The sequence below is a fragment of the Peromyscus eremicus genome, chromosome 20 (genome assembly GCF_949786415.1).
Source record: "Peromyscus eremicus chromosome 20, PerEre_H2_v1, whole genome shotgun sequence".
Taxonomy (NCBI): domain Eukaryota; kingdom Metazoa; phylum Chordata; class Mammalia; order Rodentia; family Cricetidae; genus Peromyscus; species Peromyscus eremicus.
The window spans coordinates 3709943-3733094 of NC_081436.1; the positions used below are offsets into that span (position 1 = coordinate 3709943).

A 23152-nucleotide genomic window follows, 5' to 3' on the forward strand; every position below is an offset into this window, starting at 1 on the left:
AGGTTCTGAAAAATCCATTAATATCAACAGAATAGCATAGAATTCAGATTTTGAACTGAATTATAAGGACTTTGAACCACTTTACTTAAATTTTCTGATTTGTAACCTGCCTTTCCTTGTTTGTTGGCATCTGTATAAAATGTACGAACTCCAGATATGGGTGTTTCCCGTACAATTCGAGGCAAAATCCAATCAGCTCTCTTTATAAGATCAATTCTATTGCTTTTGGAATATTTGCTGTTAATCTCTCCCAAAAAATTACTGCAAGCTCTTTGCCAAGGTTCATTTAGTGCCCATAATTTTTCAATGTTTTCCTTAGTTAAAGGTACAACAATTTCTACTGGGTCTATTCCTGCTAATTGACGAAGTCTCAGTTTTCCTTTCAAAATCAGGTCAGAGATTTTTTTCCACATAAGTTTTTAATTTTTTATTCGGTATTTGGTAAAAATATCTATTCCAATATAATATCTTCCCTCTGCATTAAAATTCCTGTAGGAGAATGCCTAGAGGGTAAAATAACCAAAATGCAATCCAGCTTTGGATCGATATGATCCATGCGTCCTTCCTGTACTTTCTTTTCTACCAAGGCCAATTCTTTCTCAGCTTCAGGTGATAATTCTCTTGGACTATTTAAGTCCTTGTCACCTTCTAAGGTTTTGAACAAATTATTCAGTTTATCATTTTTTACCCCAAGAATAGTTTGTAGATGAGAAATGTCTCCAAATAATCTTTGAGAGTCATTAAGATTCTGTAGTTGATATCTCTTAATTTGTACCTTTTGGAGTCTAATTTTTTGTAGCTCTATTTTATATCCTAAATAATTAATAGAATCTCCTCTTTGTATCTTTTCAGGAGCCATTTGTAATCCCCAGCAAGGCAAAATTTTCTTTACTTTAAACATTCTTTCTAAAGTATCTGCATTTGAGTCAGCTAGTAAAATATCATCCATATAATGATAAATTATAGATTTAGGAAATTTTTTACGTATCACTTCCAATGGCTGTTGCACAAAATATTGGCACAGGGTTGGGCTATTTAACATTCTCTGTGGGAGGACCCTCCATTGATATCTCTTAACCGGTTGAGAATTATAAGTAGGCACTGTGAAAGCCAATCTTTCTCTGTCTTTTTCTTGTAAGGGTATTGAAAAGAAACAGTCTTTTAAATCAATAACTATAAGAGGCCATCCTTTAGGTAATAGAGTAGGCAAAGGAATTCCAGATTGTAGACAGCCCATTGACTGAATTACTTTGTTAATTGCTCTAAGGTCTGTTACCATTCTCCTTTTACCAGATTTCTTATTAATAACAAATACAGGAAAATTCCAAGGGCTGGTTGATTCTTCAATATGCTGAGCATTTAATTGCTCTTGTACCAGCCCTTTTAAATCCTGGAGTTTTTTTTTGTTGTTAAAGGCCATTGCTGAACCCATACTGGCTTGTCTGTTAACCATTTTAAAGGTAAAGCTGTTGGTGTCTTTGGGAGATCATCAGTTGTTGTGCCTTTTTCTTGTACAATCTGGATGGCTGGTGACCACTCATTAGAATAATACCTTCTAATATTTCTCTCAGAAACATGTGCTAATTTATGATTTGTTTCTGAGGTTGGAGAGATGTTAATCTGAGTATTCCATTGTTGTAACAGGTCTCGACCTCATAAGTTCATAGCTATGTTAGCCACATATGGTTTTAATTTTCCTCTCTGTCCTTCTGGACCTATACATTCAAGCCATCTTACACTCTGTTTCACTTGAGATAAATTTCCAGTTCCTAACAGCTGAATGCTTACCTCCTGAAGAGGCCAAGTTGGATGCCAAAATTCTGGTGCAATTATGGTCACGTCAGCACCTGTGTCTACCAGACCAGACAACAAAACATCATTTATTCTTATTGTTAATTTTGGTCTTTGTTAATTTATAGAAGTTTGCCAAAAATTTTCTTTATGGTTTCTCCTGAATTTTCTGTTCTCTCTGTCTCAACTGTTCCATCACTCCTAGCATCCTGGTTTATTCCAATAGGCATTTGGTTATTTAATTGCTCAGGCCAATCAGGCCTAGGGCCTGTAAACTCTGGCTGAGTCAGGGCTGAGCTGGTCCGAGCCTGTAACCACCAATGGTTTTTAATGAATTCTTGCCACATGGGCACCAAATGTATATGTAATTCTAAGCAGTCTTAATAAATAAGAAACACAGAGCCAAATAAAGAGTTAAAAGCCCAGAGATGGAGCAGTAGCCAAGAGCTAAGACCACCTTATCTTACCACTTGCTGCCGTCCTTCCCCGAGAGAGAGACCTTCTTCCCGTGTCCTGTCTTTTTATTGCCTTTCTGTTCTGCCTTCTCATTGACTGTAAACCCAACCACATGACTTCCTCGTCACTGCCTGTCTATACAGACCTCCAGGTCTCTATGGTTGGTACTGAGATTAAAGGTCACTGCTCGACTATGTCCTTGAACACACAGAGATTCTGCCTGTCATGTGATCAGATTAAGGTCGTGTGCTACCACTACCAGACTTCTGCTAAATGGTTTGCTCTTAGCTCTGATCCCCAGGCAACTTTATTGACATACAAATAAAATCACATTTCAGCACAAATAAAATATCACCATACAGGATGATATTTTCTAGTTCCATCCATTTTCCTGCCCTGACAGGCTTTTTATTTTTATTTTTCAATTTTATGTGCATGAGTGTTTTGCCTGTAAGTATATCTGTGTATCACTTGCATGTCTGATGTCTCTGGAGGCCAGAAGAGGGCATCAAATGCCATGGAACTGGAGTTACAGATGGCTGGATCTGGGTGCTGGGAACTGAACTGGGTCCTTTGGAAGAGCAGCCAGTGCTCTTAACACTCAGCCATCTCCCCAGATCCCTTACGTTAAAAAAAAAAACAAAACATTTATTTATTTATTTATTTATTTATTTATTTACTTATGGGGCACATGTGTGGCAGTCATAGAGTAACTTGAGGGGGTCAGTTCTCTCCTTCCACAGTGTGAATCCCAGGGATTACACTCATTTGTCAGGTTTCATAGCACAGTCCTTATCTCACTGAGTCCTCTCGTCTCCTCCCACCCCACAACCCCCTGCTATGTTAAAATCATTCACCTCCAACCTATTTAGGCCTTAGAATCTAAGGTATGCCATTTATAATTGAATACTTTTTTTCTTTTAAACAAATCTAACAGCTCCTGATTTTTTTTTAGGTTTGTGTATGTGTATGACAGAGTGAAGAGGGGGCATATATGCACTTTTATTATGTTGCTGTCTGTTTTTTCAATATAGGAGCTAAGTCTGTAGAACAAGCTAGTCTTAAACTTGCAATCCTCCTGCCTCAACTTCTTGAGTGCTGAAATTACAGGTGTGTGCCAGCATGTCTTGCTTTTGTACATTATATCACTTACATCTGATGTAATAACTCTTGATTTACTTGAATTTATGCCTGTTCTCTGTATATCTTATAGTGTTCTTTGTTCCACTATGCTTTTTTCTTTTTCTTTTTTTTCCAGACAAGGTTTCTCTGTGTAGTTTTGGTGCCTGTCCTGGATCTTGCTCTGTAGACCAGGCTGGCCTCGAACTCACAGAGATCCACCTCCCTCTGCCTCCCAAGTGCTGTGATTAATGGCGCGTGCCACCATATTTGACCTAACAATATAGTTTTATAATTTTTTTTGTTTGTTTTTCGAGACAGGGTTTCTCTGTGTAGCTTTTTGCCTTTCCTGGAATTCACTCTGTAGCCTAGACTGGCCTCGAACTCACAGAGATCAGCCTGCCTTGGCCTCCAAAGTGCTGGTATTAAAGGTATGCGCCGTGGCCGCTGCGGCCGCCACCGCCACCACCGCCACCGCCACCTGGCTATAATTATTTCTTTATCTTACTGGCTAGGGGATATTTGTGGGGCCCAACCTCATGTGACAAGATCTAAATATCAATATCTAAATCTAAATATCTAATATCAAAATCTAAATATCAAGAGGCTACTTGGTAGCCTGGTGGTAGTGGCGCACATCTTTAATCCCAGCACTCGGGAGGCAGAGACAGGCGGATCTCTGTGAGTTCGATGCCAGCCTTGTCTACAGAGTGAGCTCCAGGACAGCCAGGGCTACACAGAGAAACCCTGTCTCAGAAAAAAAAAAAAAAAAAGAGGCTACTGGGAATACAATTGGGTCATGTGGGCAAAGTCTTACTGCCTTTTACTCTTTTTAAAATTTATTTACTTATTTTTATGTGTATGGGTGTTTGCCTGCATATATATTTGTGCTCCATGTGCATGCAGTGCCTGTGGAAGCCAGAAGAGGGCATCAGATCCCTTGGAACTGGAGTTTACAGAAGGTTAAAAGCTGCCACGTGGGCACCGGGAATCAAATTCTAGGTCCTCTGGAAGATCAGGCAGAGCTCTTAACACTGAGCCATCTCTCCAGCCCACCCCACCCCTGTCTGTCCTGGAACTCACTCTGTAGACCAGGCTGGCCTCAAACTCCGAGATCTACCTGCCTCTGCCCTCCCAAGTGCTGGGATTAAAGGAGTGCATCCCTACCTGCCAGCCCTGGCTCATCGTCATTCACCTTTACTTTTAAATGGACTTTATTTTTTAGAGTATTTTTAGGGTTCTTGTATACTTCTCCATAGTTTTCCCTTATCAGCATCTTACATTAGTGGGCTGGACTTCTCCATAGTTTTCCCTTATCAGCATCTTACATTAATGGGCTGGACTTCTCCATAGTTTTCCCTTATCAGTATCTTACATTAGTGGGCTGGTGGATGGTTCCATGGTTAAGCGCACTGCCTGATCTTCCAGAGGACTCAGTTTGATTCCCAGTAGCCACATGGTCAAAACTGTGTACAACTCCAGTTCTAGGGGATCTAATGACCTCTTCTGTTCTCCATGGGCTCACATACATGTGTTCATACACACACTCACACACACACACACACACACACACACACACACACACACACACACACAAAGTTAAATCTTTGTATTGGCTAGTTTTATGTCAACTTGACACAAGCTAGAGTCATCAGAGAGGAGGGAGGGAACCTCAGTTGAGAAAATGCCTCCCTGAGATCCAACTGTAAGGCCAGGTGGATCTCTGTGAGTTCAAGGCCAGCCTGGTCTACAGAGTGAGTTCCAAGACAGCCAGGACTAAGCAGAGAAAGGGTGTCTCAAAAAAAAAAATCCAACAACAAAATGATCCAGCTGTAAGGCATTTTCTTATTTGGTGTATATTTGGGGAAGGGCCAAGTCTGTTGTGGGCGGGGTCATCCCTAGGCTGGTAGTCCTGGGTTTTATAAAAAAAAAAAAAAAAAAAAAAAAAAGAGCAGGCTGAGCAAGCCATGAGCAGCAAGCCAGTAAGCAGCACCCCTCCATGGCTTCTGCATCAGTTCCTGCCTCCAGGTTCCTGCCCTGTTTGAGTTCCTGTCCTGACTTCCTTCAATGATGGTCTATGATGCTGAAGTATAAGCCAAATAAACCCTTTCCTCTCCAACTTGATTTTGGTCATGGTGTTTCATCGCAGCAGTAGAAACTCTAATCCTAAGACAATCTTTGAATATATATCTCGCATAGTGTGTACACTGGTTCTATTTAAGACGCCAAAGTTGAAGCCAGGTGCAGTTGCTCACACTTGTAGTTCAGTATTTAAGAGAGAAAGTCAAGAGGATCCAGAGTTCAAGGCCATTGTTGACTACACAGCAAGTTTGACCCCATCTCAAAGAACCAAAAAGACAAAGGAAAGAAGAAAGAAACCAACACTGGCATGTTATTAGTAACAAAATTGCATAATATAGTCAGACCTCCTGGTCCTCACCTACCACCCCTTTCTGTTTTGGATGTGAGCACCACACTACCTCCAGTTGTCTGTATCTGCTTAGCCTCCTCTTAGCTGCTAGAGTTTCTCAGACTTTTCCTCGTGCTCGATGTCTGGCCTTAGGAATTTTGAGAAACAATCAGGTACATGATAAGATGCTGCTCTGCTGAAATTTACCCTGAGATGGCTGATTTGGGGGAATAAAGAGCACCTAAGTAATGTGCTGTTTCATTCTATCATATCAAGGCTCAGTCAGAAGAATACTTACCACACAAGCACTGAACGTGGATCCCCTGCATCCACATACAAACTTAGAGTGCAGCCAAGAAGAGCCGTAGTCCCAGAGCTGGGGAAGTAGAGACAAGATGGGTCCTGGAGGCTTGCTGGCCAGACTGTCACCAAGAAGATGAGCTTTGGGTTCAGGACAAACATCACCACTTCAAAAACTAAAGTACAGCTGGGCATGATGGCACACGCCGGGTGGTGGGGGCGCAACACCTTTAATCCAGTGCTCTGGAGGTAGAGGCAGGCAGATCTCTTTGAGTTTGAGGCCGAGGTCTACATTCCTAGTTCTAGGCCATTCAAGAGACCTTGCCTTAAAAAAATGTTCTTACTTCCCCCCATTTCTTTTGGGGGAAGTAATCTTTGGAAGGAAGTCTATATACGCAGCCTGTGGGCAAGGAGAGCACAGCTGTTCTTGTAGAGAGGAGCATCTGCCTATTGTTTTCCATTGTTGTGATGGAGGTTTGTCTCTTCTCTCTCAAGTGTTAAGTTAGCCATTTTCTGTGCTAAAGTGAGACCGTGGATACCTCACCTTTGGCTAGTGACTGTAAAGTCCAATATTATTTAAACTTTTCTGATGAATGTTTATCCTATATCCTAAGTTCCTTAGGCTTAAGCATGGACACAGCACAACATAAAAGAAGGAATGCAAGTCCATTGTTTTGTTTTTATATTTTTCTTCCTAGTGACTAGAGGTACTCTCTGGAAAGCTTGGAAGGAACGAGTTGTAAAGCGGCCTGCCGCAGCCCACGCTTTAAGACCAGATCAGATGATTTGCGACCAGCTTGCATTAAATACGAAGGTTACAGAAATTCAAGACATGCTCCAGGAACTCATCAGCTCAGCCATGCTAAGCAAGCTGGAAAACAATGCCATTAAATACATATCAGCGACTATTCTGAACCTTTCCAAAGCCTTGAGTACGGTCAGTGACGAGCTGAAACTTATGACCCTTCAAGTTACCAACGTGGGTGTGAGTGAAGAAAAAGAGACAGAAAAAGACTTCTTGCAGAGAGTCATCCAAGAACTCAGTAAAGAAAACGAAATGCTTCACCAGAAACTTAGAGATTCCGAAGAAAAGTGTGACCAACTTATTCGAATAAAAAATTTTCTAGGACGCCAGCTATTGGTCCCAACGACGCCAAGCTTGAGAATGTTGGTCATAGGGTCTCCACAGGCACCTGTGAGCAAAGATGTCGATGCGGGGGAGATTGACAGTCTCCTAAACAAAGAGCTCGAGAAGATTATAGATGAGTCCCAAACGAAAGGTGTCAGAGCCACCGCAATAAAGTGGGACTCGAGTATGACATATGTCGCCCAAGGTGAAATGGCTACAGATGTGGCTAAGCAGCAAGCTGAAGATAAGGCTGACCAGGATCAGAAAAAGCAGTACCCCCCAGTCCCACTGCCAGCCGAGACCTCGGACACAAACCTGGAGAAGGAGGAGAAGAAAGCCGTGGAGATAGCGTCTAGTCAGTTCTCTGATCTGCAAGCACTGGACATGAAGAGAAAAGACAGAAAATCCCTTTTAGAAGGCAAACCACAGGGCCAGGAGGTCAAAAGTGGAGCGAGTAGCCTGTGGGAACGATTCAAGAAGGGCAGATCGGAGCACTCACTTGGAAAAAGCCCAGCTTCATCAGAGGTTAAAATAGTTCCCCCCGTTAAGCCAATGGACAAAGAATCCAAGACTGAAGCAGAACAAACCAAGGCAAGCCAGCCTGAGAGTACCCCAGAGCCACCCAAAATAGAAATGAAGGGGAAAAAACCTGTTCCAGGAAAAACTGAAGAAACGCCAGGCACCACAAAACAACAGCAAAGTAAATTACAACCCAAGACGCCTAAGCAGACTCCGGCAACTCCTGATGCCAGAAGTGAACAAAATACCCTAGAATCATTTCAAAAAGCCATATTGGCTTTCCTACGAGAGAAAACGAATAATGTAGGAAAGGCTTTTGATCCAAAGAGTATACAGGAGGAGGAGAAATCATTAGAAAGAGCAGAAGTTGAAAAATTATATCTCATAAAGGCAAAAACGGAAGAATATGTCCAAAAAGTGGCTGAAACTGTGACTAGAACCTTGAGGGCGTACAAAGAGGCAAGAAAAAAACAGCTGAGAGAGAAATTCAGCAAACCACCAAAGACGACTGCTTTACCGCAGCCGTTTGCCAGGCAGGGGTTGGCCAGCACCAAGTCCGACCTCATCAGCTTCCTCTTAAGTGAGATGTCAGACCCAGTGATCAGGGCACTAACACAGACAGTCTTAGATGAACTGGAGAGCGAGACAGACGGTGTGACAGTCTCAGCAGCAGGCCAGGACCACAAGGACAAGAGGCAGGAGTGGCAGAGGTGGGAAGAGGAGGCCTGGAAGGAAGAGCAAAGACCTCAGAAACAGGCCGAGCCGAAGCACAGGGCCAGGGAGAAGGCAGCAGAGCTGGAAGAGTTGAGACTGGTGGCGGCAGCGATGACACCCGACATGAGCTGGGCTCAGGACCTGAGGGAGAGGGAGGACACGGACAAGGAGAAGCTGAAGGCGGTGAGAGATGCAGAAGAAGGCCCGAGGCCGAAAGGGAGCAAATCAAAGCTGCCGGCCAAGAGTGACTCAAAGTCTAAAGACCTATTCAAAACCTTCACCCAGAGCGCAATGGTCTTAACGCCCAGGTGGATGAAAAGCCTGAAACTCCAGACGAGCCAAGTACAGTTATTCCAAGTGGATCCGAGAGCCATGGAAAGCCCTGATGAGAAGCAGCCCTTCTATCCCAGGACCCTCCTCGTTTCTGCCAAGCCCCTCCCAGTGCCTGTCCCTGAGCAGGCCCAGATAGTGGATTCTAAGATGTCTCCGATTTCAAGGGTATCTTTCACCCCTGAGCGGGTACAGATTTGGGGTGGTCCTCCTAGTCACGAACCCATGAAAGAAGTGCAGATCCCTCCTCCCACAGCAAAGCAGGAACAAGAGCTGGGGACTCAGCTGATGGCCTCTAGGATCCTTCAGCGGACAATGACTCCAGGGGAGTCTTTCTTTTCAGAAATCCCCCAAATCGCTGAACAAGGACCAGTATCTGGGGTCACAGTGACCCAAAGAGCAGTTCTACCTCTCCAGCAGATCCAAGGAAAAGACATTACTCTCACTTTGAAGCAGGCCCTGGATCAAGGCATTGTCCCCACCCCTGAGCCAGCCAAAGAACCAAGGATCACACTAACCCCTCAGCAGGCCCAGGCCCTGGGCATCATTCTTACCCCTGAGCAAGCCAAAGCCCAGACAATCAGTCTGACCCCTCAACAGGCCCAGGCCCTAGCGCTCACTCTTACTCCTGAGCAGACCAAGGAACAGGAGATCAGTCTGACCCCTCCACAAGCCCAGGGACTGGGGATAACACTTACCTCTGAGCAGGCCCAGGCCCTGGGGCTCACTCTCACCCCTGAGCAGACCAAGGCACAGAGGGTCAGTCTGAGTCCTCAACAGGCCCAGGTCCTGGGAGTCTCTCTCACCCCTCAGCAGGCCCAGGCACAAAGGATTAATCTCACTCCTGAGCAGGCCCAGGCCCTGGGTATAGCAATTACCCCTCAGCTAGCCCAAGCACAGACAAGCATTTTTACCTCTCAGCTAGCCCAAGCACAGCAGATCACCATCACCCCAGAGGAAGCAGAGGACCTGGGGATTGCTCTTACCCCACAGCAGGTCAAGATTCAGGGGATCAGTCTGACCCCCGAGCAAGGCCAGGCTCTTGGGATGGCTCTTACCCCTGACCAGGCCCAAGCACAGGGGATTATTCTCACCCCTCAGCAGGCCCAGGCCCTGGGGCTCACTCTCACCCCTCAACAGGTCAAGGCTCAGAGGGTCTGTCTGAGTCCTGAGCAGGCCCAGGCCCTGGGGATAACAATCACCCCTGAGCAGGCCCAGGCCCTGGGGATAGCAATCACCCCTCAGCTAGCCCAAGCACAGCAGATCACCATCACCCCAGAGGAGGCCAAGGATCTGGGGATTGCTCTCACCCCTCAGCAGGTCAAGGTTCAGGGGATCAGTCTGACCCCTCAGCAAGGCCAGGCTCTTGGGATGGCTCTTACCCCTGAGCAAGCCCAAGCACAGGGGATTATTATCACCCCTCAGCAGGCCCAGGCCCTGGGGCTCACTCTCACCCCTCAACAGGTCAAGGCTCAGAGGGTCTGTCTGAGTCCTGAGCAGGCCCAGGCCCTGGGGATAACAATCACCCCTGAGCAGGCCCAGGCCCTGGGGATAGCAATCACCCCTCAGCTGGCCCAAGCACAGACAAGCATTTTTACCTCTCAGCTAGCCCAAGCACAGCAGATCACCATCACCCCAGAGGAGGCCAAGAACCTGGGGATTGCTCTTACCCCTCAGCAGGTCAAGGTTCAAGGGATCAGTCTGACCCCTGAGCAAGGCCAGGCTCTTGGGATGGCTCTTACCCCTGACCAGGCCCAAGCACAGGGGATTATTCTCACCCCTCAGCAGGCCCAGGCCCTGGGGCTCACTCTCACCCCTCAACAGGTCAAGGCTCAGAGGGTCTGTCTGAGTCCTGAGCAGGCCCAGGCCCTGGGGATAACAATCACCCCTGAGCAGGCCCAGGCCCTGGGGATAGCAATCACCCCTCAGCTGGCCCAAGCACAGACAAGCATTTTTACCTCTCAGCTAGCCCAAGCACAGCAGATCACCATCACCCCAGAGGAGGCTGAGGACCTGGGGATTGCTCTCACCCCTCAGCAGGTCAAGGTTCAGGGGATCAGTCTGACCCCTCAGCAAGGCCAGGCTCTTGGGATGGCTCTTACCCCTGATCAGGCCCAAGCACAGGGGATTATTCTCACCCCTCAGCAGGCCCAGGCCCTGGGGCTCACTCTCACTCCTCAGCAGGTCAAGACTCAGAGGGTCTGTCTGAGTCCTGAGCAGGCCCAGGCCCTGATGATAACAATCACCTCTGAGCAGGCCCAGGCCCTGGGGATAACAATCACCCCTGAGCAAGCCCAAGCACAGACAAGCATTTTTACCCCTCAGCTGGCCCAAGCACAGCAGATCACCATCACCCCAGAGGAGGCTGAGGACCTGGGGATTGCTCTCACCCCTCAGCAGGTCAAGGTTCAGGGGATCAGTCTGACCCCCCAGCAAGGCCAGGCTCTTGGGATGGCTCTTACCCCTGACCAGGCCAAAGCACAGGGGATTATTCTCACTCCTCAGCAGGCCCAGGCCCTGGGGCTCACTCTCACCCCTCAGCAGATCAAGACTCAGAGGGTCCGTTTGACCCCTGAGCGGGCCCAGGCCCTGGGCATAGCAATCACCTCTGAGCAGGCCCAGGCCCTGGGGATTACTCTCATTCCCAAACAAGCTCAACCACAGGAGATCAGCCTCAGTCCAGAGGAGGCCCAGGCCCTGGGGCTCACACTCACCCCACAGCAGGCCCAGATACAGAAGATCTTTCTCACCCCTAAGCAGGCCCAAGCTCTAGGCATCACTCTTACACCTGAGCAAGCCAAGGCACTGAAGATTAGTCTGACCCCTCAGCAGGCCCAAGTCTTGGGGATCACTCTTACCCTTGAGCAGGCCAAGGCACAGAGAATCAGTCTGACCACTGAGCAGGCCCAGGTCCTGGGGATCACACTCTCCCTCCAGCAGGCCCAGACCCTGGGGATAGCTCCTACCCTTAAGCAGACAGCAGCCTCGGGAATCACTCTTACCCCTGAGCCAGGTAAGGAAAAAGAGGTCAGCCTGACCCGGGTGCAGGCCTTGGCCCTGGAGCTCAGTCCCACCCCTGAACAGACCCACACCTTGGGGATCTCTCTCAGTCCACAGCAGGCCCAGGACCTGGGACTCACTCTTACCTCTAGGCAAGCCAAGGTACAGAAGATATGTCTGACTCCTGAGCAGGCACAGGCCCTGGGAGTCACCTTCACGCCTGAGCAGGCCAAGGGATGGAGGATCAGTCTGACCCCTGAGCAGGCTCAGGCCCTGGGGCTCACTCTCACCCCCGAGCAGGCCAAGGCACACAGAATCAGTCTGACCCCTCAGCAGGCAGAAGCTCTCGGGATTACTCTCACCCCTGGGCAGGCCCAGGCCCTGGGGATCCGTTTGACTCCTTCACGGTTCCAGACACGGGGTATTTCTTCTAAGAAATTCCAGGATTTGGAAGCTCCATTAACCTATGAACAGGCAGCAGCACTAAGGGGCCGCCCTACTACAGAGCAAATTCAAACTCTGAAAGTCCCTATTACCCCTGAGTCTATCCCGACACCTAAACCAGCTGCTGCCTCTAAACAGACCCAGACAATTGAAATCCCACTAACTCCTCAACTGCCCCCAACATTTGGAATTCCACTTCCACAGGGACAGGGCAAAGCATTGGGCATCACTCTCATGCCAGGGCAGACCCAGGCATTCCAGCGAGTCCAGGCATTGCAGCCTCCCCTCACATCCAGGCAGGCCCGGTTGCTGGGCCAGTTTGGTCCAGGAGAGATACAAACACTAACGTTCACTATAGCACTTGAGAAAGCCCAGAATTTGGGTGTCACTTTTACCCAGGAACAAACTCAGGCAGCATCTATCACCCTCACCTCTGAGCAGGTGGCAGCATTAGAAGATGCACTCACTGAAGAACTGGCCTGGACTTGGGGGCTTTTAACCGCACCAGAAAAGCCGGCTGCATTGGTTCCTTCCCCTGACAGACTGCTTCCTACATCTATTGCATTGCAGAAATTGAAGTCTTCTCCTCAAGCCCCATTTTCCCCTAGGACGAGCCTAGCAGTGAGCTTTCTTCCTGACTCTGAGAAGCTTGAAGAAACACGCATCTCTCCCACCTACAGACAGATTCTAGCAGACAGAGGTCAAGTCACTCCCACACAGCTTCTAACACCAGAAGTCCCTTCCACTCCAGGGCTGCCCCTTGGTCACTGGCATTCCTTCAAACCTGGAGACACCGGGTCATCTCTAATGCCGGAAACTCACCTCACCCACAGAAGGCCAACACCACCTCTAGTATCTGGAGTCCCACCGACCTCTGGAGAGATTCCAGGTCTCTTTGTTTCTGGAGGCTTTGCTGTCCCCTTCCAGCCTCCGGCCATCCGTGACCAAGCTCCCTACATGCAGACCTACTCTACCCCTGGACAGCCAAAGCCATCACTGATCATTCCTGAGCAAGGATTCTCTGTAAGAACTCCTGTCTCAGCAGAGGCTTTCCCAGTCCCTGGAAGACCTCAGAGAATTTCTCCCTCTTCAGTCTCTCAGAAAAGGCCAGTAGCTGTTTCCCCTCCAAAACCTGAATCAATCAGAGCTCACCCGAGTGCTGCACTGGGCTTTGAGGTCTCTCCGGCTCCCTTCCCTATGGAGAAGATCCAAATGTCTAAGTTTTCTGACATTTTAGAAGAAACTCGGGTACTCAAAGATTCTCCCGACACGAGATCACTTGGAATGTTTCAGCCTTATGTCACTAGTTCTAGGATACCAGGATCAAAGTCCCATCACGTTGGTGAGAAAGCCTCTTCTGCTCGGGAGAAATCTATAGCGTCACTACCGTCTCTTACCACTCAGCTCTCCCAGACATCACAGATCACACCTTCTGACAGGGGCCAAAGACCACGGCTCCCCCCAATAGACGAGCCCTGGATATTATCCCCAGTTCCTGGCACTAGGAAAGCCAAGATGGTGGGGTCCCCCCTCACTGCCCAGCACCATGAAGACAGATACTTCGTTGATGTGGAGGCTCAAAGGAAGAACCTGGCTATATTAAATCACGCTGCACAAACTGCTGGACTCCCTTCACAGTACCACACAATTGCCAGGAATCTCATAATTGAATTACTTCATATGAATACAGTTCGGCTGGGGTATCTGTCCCGCAAGTATGTTGCCTATAGGCTCATCCAGCTTGCCAGGTGGGTATAATGATTATACAGAACCACTTTCTGATACAGTCCTTGCGCTGACCACCGTCCTTCACTGCCTAGAATTTTCATGTTTGTCAGGCCATGCGCTCTAAATTTTTTTAGTTTTTCTTTTATGTGTATGGGCATTTCGTTTGCATGCCTATCTGGACTGTGTGTGTGCCTGTGCTCAAAGAGAATGTTGGATCTCCTGAAACTGGACTTACAGTCAGTTGTGAGCTATGATGTGAGTGCTAGGAATCAAACCCGAGTTCTCTGGCAGAGCAGCAACTGCTCTTAACCGCTGAGCCACTGCTCCAGCCCCAGATCGTACGCTGTAAATATCCTCTCATTAAGGATCTGCAGGATGGAGGTTTAAGGCCATAAAAGGAAGTCAGCTGTGGTGGTACATGCTTGTAATTCTACTGCTTGGGAGCTGGAGGCAGAAGGAGTGTGTACGTTGAGCATTCAGGGCTTAGAGGGTATGTGCATGTGTGTGTGTGTGTGTGTGTGTGTGTGTGTGTGTGTGTGTGTGCATGTGTGTTGCACGGGGAAGCTAGAGGAGACAGGAGGATTCCAGATGTCTTCCTCTTCACCCTACACCTGTTCTCTTGAGGCTGCATCTCTCACGGAATCTTCACACTAGGCTGGCGGGGACGACCGTTTCCCTGCCAATACTCCACCGATACTGTGCCTGCCTGTCTTGTTTTACCTATTTATTTTGTTTTGTTTTTGAGATAAGATTCACCCTGAAGCCCACACTGACCTGAAATTCACTGTGTAGCCCAGGCTGGCCTCCAACTCTCAGACTTTTTGCCTCGGCCTCCAGATGAGTAGGAGTACAGACATGGGCCATCAGACTCTGCTCTGCGTAATTTTTGAAGTGGGAAACGGCAGGCTATAGACACGGTGTTACGATAACAACTTTATTGTTGGCCCTGATTTTTTTTTTGTTGTTGTTGTTGTTTTCAAAGACAGGGTTTCTCTGTGTAGTTTTGGTGCCTGTCCTGGCTCTGGCTCTGTAGACCAGGCTGGCCTCGAACTCACAGAGATCTGCCTGGCTGTGCCTCCCGAGTGCTGGGATTAAAGACATGTGCCACTGCCACCCCGTGGCCCTGATTTTTTTTTTTAACATTTTTTTCAGAAATTGGCCAGGCATGGTAGTCTACATCTGCAATTACAACCACTTTAGAGGTAGAGGCAGGAGGCTCAGGAATTCAAGGGCAATTGTCAGCTACTTATTGAGTTCGAGGCCATCCTGGATGACATGAGTCTCTGTCTTTAAATTAATCAATCAATTAAGAGTTAGGGGTCTGGTTTGGTGGTGCACGCTCTGTAGGCCAGCCTGGTCTACAGAGCGAGTTCCAGGACAGGCACCAAAACTACACAGGGAAACCTTGTCTCGAAAAACCAACCAACCAACCAACCAAACCAACCTTTCTCAGTTTGTTTTCCTTGCATGTAAGTCTTTGGCTCACACCTCTCTGCTATGAGATCTGGGTGGGTTTTTGTTTTTTGTTTTTTGTTTTTGTTTTTTGTTTTTTTTCTTGCCTAGTTACTTGATCACTATTTGTAAAATAATCTCTTTCCCTCTACTGAGGGAATTTAAATGTACGTCTACTATAAATTCTTTGAGTTATTTGTTTGTTTGTTTTTGTTGTTGAGACAGGGTCTCCTGTAGTCTAGGACGGCTTGCTGGCCTCAAATTCATGACAACCCTCTTGCCCTGGAGTCTTCAGTACTGGGAAAACAGCCAGCTTGCCCGGATAGTCCTCTCACCTCCCAATATTAGAAAATAATTTTAAGCCAGGTAGGTGTGGCACACGCCTTTAATCCCAGATCTTGGGAGGCAGAGCCTGGTGGATTTCTGTGAGTTGAAGGCCAGCCTACAGAAATTTATAGCTTTTGTTCATTTTTTTTAATAAAAATGTATAGTTTTTGTTTGCACTACCAATCCACTCAGAAATTTATTCTTTTGTTTTGTTTTGTTTTGTTTTGGTTTTGGTTTTTTGAGACAGGGTTTCTGTATGTAGCTTTGGTGCCTGTTTTGGATCTCACTCTGTAGACCAGGCTGGCCTCGAACTCACAGAGATCTGCCTGCCTTTGCCTCCCGAGTGCTGGGATTAAAGGCGTGCGCCACCACTGCCCGGCAGAAATTTATTCTTATATGAGAATTAGATAAAGACTTCATTAAACAAGTCTCCCACCCCTTCTCATACCTCCTAGTAACTCAGAATGAGAGCAGAATGGAAAGAAACAGAAGTCAGGTTTGCTAAGGTAGGTTTAGGAACTGTATGGATCTAATTCTTCATTTTTTTTTTCAAGAAACAACATAATCAAACGATTAAGAGCCATCCAAAATACTGGGAAAGGGTACGAGACTCAGAACCTCTTCACCATGCTGGACAGAATTGATCATTACCAGAAGAAGGTGATGTGGTTCTGGACTGAAAAGCAGAACCAGTTAGAGCAGAGGCGGAAACACTGTCTGTGGTCCATGATGCAGTTCTTCACCCAGGTAGCTCTGCTGTCTGCTCCTTCTCCCAGGGCAAGACAAAGAAAGAAGGGTAGTTTTGTTTTGTTTGAGACATGGTCTCTCTACTATGCAGCTCTGGCTGCCCTGGAACCCACTCTGTAGCCCAGGCTGGCCTCGAACTCATAGAGATCTGTCTTCCTCTACCTTCTGAGTGCCGGGATTAAAGGCGTGCTCAGCTCCAAGGAAATAAGTTTTGACAATAATGTTTACCTGGCTAGACCATGTATATGAATTTCCTGGGGCTGTTGTAACAGATTATCAGAAATTTATAATGGAAATTATTAGTTTGCGGCCAGCCTGGTCTACATAGCTAATTCCAGGGCAGCCTTGGCTATAGGGTAAGTTCCTATCTTAGTGAACATCTGCCCCCTCAAGAACTGGCAACAACCAAAAGGAATCCTCTACCACCGCTGCAACCACAAGAAGTTTATGAAATCAGAGTGTCCCAGGGTTCATTGTCTCTGGAGGTTCCGGGAAGAGATCTCTGTCCCATGCCTCTCTGCTGGTGTCGCGGCCATCAGTTGGTCTCCTTAGCTATGTAACTCTGCTTTCAGATGACCAATGTGTCTGCTGTCCTCTTTCCTGACTCTGAAGACAAATGACAATGAACGTATTACACACCTAATTAGTCCAGGATGCTCTTGTTTTGAGGGTTTTTTTTAATTAATTAATTTTTAAAAATTACACTCATGATATTCATTAATTACACTCATGATATTAATTACACTTGTGGTATTCATTGATTACGTTCACAGTATTCATTCAATAATTATATTTATGATATTCATTAATTACATTAATTATATTGATTTATTACACTCATGTTATTATATCCTGATACTATAGTCTATTTGTGGGGCTTTTCCATCACTCAAAACAGAGATTCTGTACTTAGGAAATAATTGCTCTATATTACTTTCTTCTCCATCTTGAGATAACGTCTAATCTTTCTGTCTCAATGAATTTGTATATTCTTTATATTTCATGTAATACAATTCTATAGTATTTGTCCTTTTTTTGAATGTACATTTTATGTACAACTGCAGGAGAAATAATACACAGATAGCTTGAACATAAAAACAGTTTATAATTCAAAAGTCCAGGGTTATTTTAAACAGTAACTTTAAGGCATGGTGGTCCGATAAAATATAGGAGGTTATTCCAATGTTTTTGTATCTGTTGAGATTTGCTTTGTGACCAAGCATGTGGTCAGTTTTCGAGAAGGTTCCATGGGGTGCTGAGAAGAAGGTACATTTTTTGTTGTTGTTGTTGTTTGTTTGTTTTTTGAGACAGGGATTTCTTTGTGTAGCTTTGTGCCTTTCCTGGATCTCGCTCTGTAGACCAGGCTGGCCTCAAACTCACAAAGATCTGCCTGCCTCTGCCTCCCAAGTGCTGGGATTAAAGGTGTGTGCCACCACTGCCCAGCGATAAGAAGGTATATTCTTTTGTGTTAGGATGGAATGTTCTGTAGATATCTATTAAGTCCATTTGAGCCATAACAGATGTTAGGTCCTTTATTTCTCTGTTAAGTTTCAGTCTGGTAGATCTGTCTTTTGGTGAGAGTGGTTTGTTGAAATCTCACACTACTAATGTGTGGGGTTTGATGTGCAATTTAAGCTTTAGTAATATTTCTTTTACAAATGTGGTTGCCTTTGTATTTGGGGCATAAATGTTCAGAATTGAGACTTCATCTTGACGGATTTTCCCTGTGATAAATATGTAACGTCCTTCCCGATCTCTTTTGATTGATTTTAGTTTGAAGTCTATTTTATTAGATATTAGTATAGCTACACCAGCTTGCTTCTTAAGTCCTCTGGATTGGAAAGCCTTTTCCCAGCCTTATACTCTGAGGTAGTATCTGTCTTTGAAGTTTAGGTGTGTTTCTTGTATGCAGCAGAAGAATGGATCTGTTTTCATATCCATTCTGTTAGCCTGTGTCTTTTCATAGGTGAGTTGAGACCATTGATATTGATGGATATTAATGACCAGTGATTGTTAATTCCTGTTATTTTTTGGGGGGTAGTGTTGTCCTTCTCTTCTTTGGTGTTTGTTGTTGTGGGATTATCTATTGCCTGAGTTTTCATGGATGTGTTTAATTTCCTTAGGTTGGATTTTCCCTTCTAGTACTTTCTGTAGGGCTGGATTTGTGGATAGGTATTTGATAGACCCCAGACCCAGGGTACTACCTTCTCAAGGGGGCGCCCCAAGAACCCAGACTCCGGTCCAGTTGATGCAACAGCATGAGGTTTTTATTGAAGCGACTGTACAGACGGGCAAACTCTGCTCCTAAGAGCAAGATTCGCATGTTACTGCAGCCCCATGGGGGCTTTTAAAGGAAAAACCCACAAAAGCCATAAGATTACAATTCCCATACAATTTCATTTCACAAGATCATGGTCTGATCACAGAGTGGGTACAGTCACATCCACATGTACATTCTTCCTGAAACCTCAAGGGGGGGTATCAGGGTGGGAGTGGAGTTTACATAAAGGTCACAGTGGTCCTTCCTGGAACACTTGCAACTATCCCAGTCACAGTTGAGCATATCTCTTAACAGAAATCTTTTTACATTGTTACATTGTTGCAGGGGTGATTGAACAGTGGCTGAGTCAGGTTGCCCTTGGAACTAGTTTTCTTTTTAGTTCCTTATTCTCCTGGGGCTTGGGGGGGTGTAAGCCTGAAGGGTTAGGGTCTTTCAGTATTGTTTAAATCTACTTTTATTGTGGAATATTTTGTTTACTCTGTCTATGGTGATTGAGAGTTTTGCTGGGTATAATAGTCTGGGTTGGCTTCTGTGGTCTCTTAGTGTCTGCATAACATTTGTCCAGGACCTTCTAGCTTTCATAGTCTCTATTGAGAAGTCTGGTGTTATTCTGATGTGTCTGCCTTTATATGTTACTTGTTTTTTTTTTTTTCCTTTGCGGCTCTTAATATTTTTTCTTTGTTCTGTATGTTTAGTGTTTTGATTATTATGTGGCGAGGGGGCTTTCTTTTTTGGATCCAGTCTATTTGGCATTCTGTAAGCTTCTTGGGTCTTCATAGGTATTTCTTTCTTTAGGTTGGGAAAGTTTTCTTCTATGATTTTGTTGAATGTATTTTCTGTGCCTTTGAGCTGGTATTCTTCTCCTTCTTCTATCCCTATTATTCTTAGGTTTGGTCTTTTCATGGTGTCCCAAATTTCCTGGACATTTTATGTTAAGACTTTTTGGGCTTTAGTGTAGCAAAATTACAGTTATGAAGTAGAAATGAAAATAGTTTTATGGTTGGGGGTCACCACAACATGAGGAACTGTATTAAAGGGTTGCAGCATCAGGAAGGTTGAGAAAAACAGGGCTAGAGTCAGGGAAGTCAGAACCCAGGTGGTGAAGTGTGGCTGTCAAGGCGTAGAGAGGGAACAGTAAAGGGAGAAGGTGCTGGTCAGGGTGTGGAAGCAAACAGAGAGCAAGTTCAAGGTCAGACTGAGCTACATACATAGAGTTTTAGGCCATAGTCTACGCTCCCCCATCCTCCAAAAGGAATCATGTGTGGGTGCATGGCTTGGCTGCTCTGCTACCATCTGGATTCAAAGCAGAACTTCCTAACATTTCCGGCTTTTCCTGATTCTCTTTTCACACCTCACTCTGTCCAAAAGGCTGAGAAATGATACTCTGCTTTCTTTTCCATATCTACTAACTTGTTTTTGTTGTTGGTTTTGCTTCTAGCTTGAAAGAGTGTTTAAACTAAATCTTAGCCAGCCTGTGCCCTTACTCTCCGACTTTAAGCAGACGCCTGATCTTCCCAAATTTCAACGGCCAGTCTTGGAGTTATTAATTGAAGACAAAAAACCCAACATTTTCAAAACATTGGGGTATGTAGTAGAACAATATTAAACTTTTGGAGATAAGTGGTACCCAGTGCTTTATTTTTCTAATTAAAAATATTTTAGTTCTACCAGAGGGCTTTCCTTTTCCCACAGTTATGATATGGTAGAAGAAGAGTGTGGATGTACTTATTTCTTTATCGAATTCAGCAAGGTTTATTGTTTTGTTTGAGACAAGGTCTCACTGTGTCCTCTTGGCTGACCTGGAATGCACGAAGATCCTCCTGCCTCTGCCTCCTTAGTGCTGGGATCAAAGCTATGTGCCATCATGCCTGGCTTAGCAAGGTTTATTTACATATATTTCTACTCAAATATTTAGCATTTAATTTTGAGTTCCTTTTTTTAAAAATGAAGCAAGATGGCTTAGCAGATAAGTGCATTCATTGGGCATGCCTCTGAGTCTAAGCTCAAGCTCTAGGACCCACACAGAGGCAGAAGGAGACAACCAAGGCCGCCACAGAGTTGCCTCTGGCCACCACCTTGTCCTCCTCCGCCCAACCCAGCACCTCTTTCACTTAATAAATAAAGGGTTTTTTGTTTGCTCATTTTTTTTTTTAACACTGCTGGGCCAGAGAGATGGCTTAGCCTTAGGTGAAGGCACAGGCTGCCAAGCCTAACCACGGAGCTTGATTCCTGGGACTCAGGGGAGAGAGAACTGGACTGTCTGCCCGCCACTAGTGTCCTCTGACCACCACGTGCATGCCGTGGCACGTATTCCCACAACATTTTAAAAAGCTGATTCCTCCTAAGAAACAGATTACTTAAAGAATATCTAGTAAACTTTCAAGCATTGACACATTTCTTTGTACTTCCTTCTCCCCTTTTCTCTCTGTATTTCTCTGTCTCTCTGTCTTTTGTAAGAAGGCAAAAGCTTTGGAAGGAAAAGATACATGGTCTGTGTACTTTACGAGGCTAAGAAAGTAGCTTGAAAATGGATGACTAGTCATAAGGGTGTTTTTGGTAACTGCATGGGAAATCCTGCTTTCCCCATGTCTCTGTCCGGTGGCTACAGCTAAGGCTCATCGGTGCATGGGAGGGCAGTTCAAGGGTACAGGGAAGAGGAGGGTGAGATATGTGTGTTTTGATTGCTGTGGAGCTCAGAGGAGCTTCATCCTTTGCCTAACGCCCTCTGACTCTATAGAGAGCAAGCTCAGATGGAGGCCATCTGGAATGCTGACCTGTCCACTTCAAGCTACCCGATAACAGAGAAGACATCTCTGAGTACGCTCTGGGCCCAGCTGGGTGGGTACCCAGATATTCCAAGACTGCTGGAGTTAGATATTCAGTCGACCTTCAGAAAATCTCTTGCTTCCATCCGGTCACAGTGAGTAAAGGTTTGGGTACTCTGGTAACTGGGTCTTGGGTCCTATCTTCTGTCTTCCTAACTTGACATTCTTCTGCAGCAAAGGTTCCCACCCCCACCCCCACCTCTGCCCCCCGCCCCTGCACATGCACATGTGGGCTTAGGTAGCTACACCATGCATGCATATAGCTTATATGACCATGCAGCACACAGATTAGTAGGACATAAGGCCCTAGGATGACTAAGCATCTTGCCTGGCTACTAGACAGCGCATATGTGGTCATGTAGCTGGAGGAGTGGCTAGGAATTCTAACATTTGGGAAGCGGAGGCAGGAGAATTTACATGAGTTCAACGCCAGTCTAGGCTCTGTAGCAAGACTTTGGCTCAAGAAAAAAACAAAACAAAACCGAGTTGGGGATAGAATGCTTGCCCAGCGTATGTGAGGCCCTGGATTCAACCCTCAGTACTGGGCAAGAAAACAGAGTCTATCATAGAAGGCTGGAGGTGTGTCTCAGCTGTGCTTGCTAGTGTGCCCTAGGCCTTGGGTTCCACTTACTGCACAGCAAAACAACAATATAAAAACACCTATCATAGCATATGCTCATTATCCCAGCCCTCAGCAGGCTGAAGTAGGGGAAGAAAACTTTGAGGCCAGCTTTGGCTGCACAGTGAGCGCCTGTCTCAAAGGCAAACATGGAGGCTGGAGAAGGTTCAGCTGGTACGGTGCCTCTCACGCCAATAGAGAACCTGAGTTCTGTGTGTATTCCCAGTGTCTGAGGAAGACTAATGCAACCATTTACCTTCTTTCGCTAAAAGAACAAGATACGAGCGTCACAGAGTCCTGGCGAAAGAAACATCCAAAAATAGGACTTAACTGTCTAAAAAGATGTACAATCTACACTGCTATTCAATTGTTTTGACAAGAAACAAAGGGATTCCTCTTTCAAAACAAAAAACAAAACACAACCTAGTTTGGGTTCCTAGCACACATGTAAAGAAGCTGGGCACAGTACCGCATGTCTGTAACCCCAGCACTGGGAGGGAAGGTGAGACAGTCAGATCTGGGGAGACTTTGGCTCACCAGCCTGTGAATTGCTGAGCTCCAGGCTCAGTGAGAGATGCTGTATCAGATAAGGTGGCGAGCGATCAAGGAAGACACCTGATCACCCATCTCTGGCTCCACACGCACATATCACACACACACACAAGATATATTCAAAACTTTTAAAAAGCAAAACCAAATCTTATAGATGACTCTATACGTATATATGCAGAGAGAGAGAGAGTGCACATATGTGGTAGAGTGTACATATATATAGAAAAGGAAACAGCTAGAGATGATGGCACATTCCTGTAGCTTCATTATTTGGGAGTAGAGGCAGTAGGATCGGTACTCAAGGCCATCCTCTGCTACATAGTGAGTTCAAGGCCAGCCAGTCTTGATTTTAGAATCCTCTGGGAAGTGGTTAGACTCATCCTCTGTATCTGTGTGTGAAGCATTGCCA

General features: G+C 45.9%; 1 protein-coding gene across 1 annotated transcript in view; it reads left to right on the forward strand.

Annotated features, from left to right (window-relative positions):
* The window catches only part of Fam186a (family with sequence similarity 186 member A), a 42149-nt gene that overhangs the window by 14591 nt on the left and 4406 nt on the right, over nucleotides 1-23152 (forward strand). Inside the window, exons 4-7 of the mRNA XM_059246973.1 lie at nucleotides 6775-13960; nucleotides 16274-16466; nucleotides 20186-20331; nucleotides 21485-21667. Coding sequence (XP_059102956.1) covers nucleotides 6775-13960; nucleotides 16274-16466; nucleotides 20186-20331; nucleotides 21485-21667 — 7708 coding nt within the window. The remainder of the gene's footprint in view (nucleotides 1-6774; nucleotides 13961-16273; nucleotides 16467-20185; nucleotides 20332-21484; nucleotides 21668-23152) is intronic.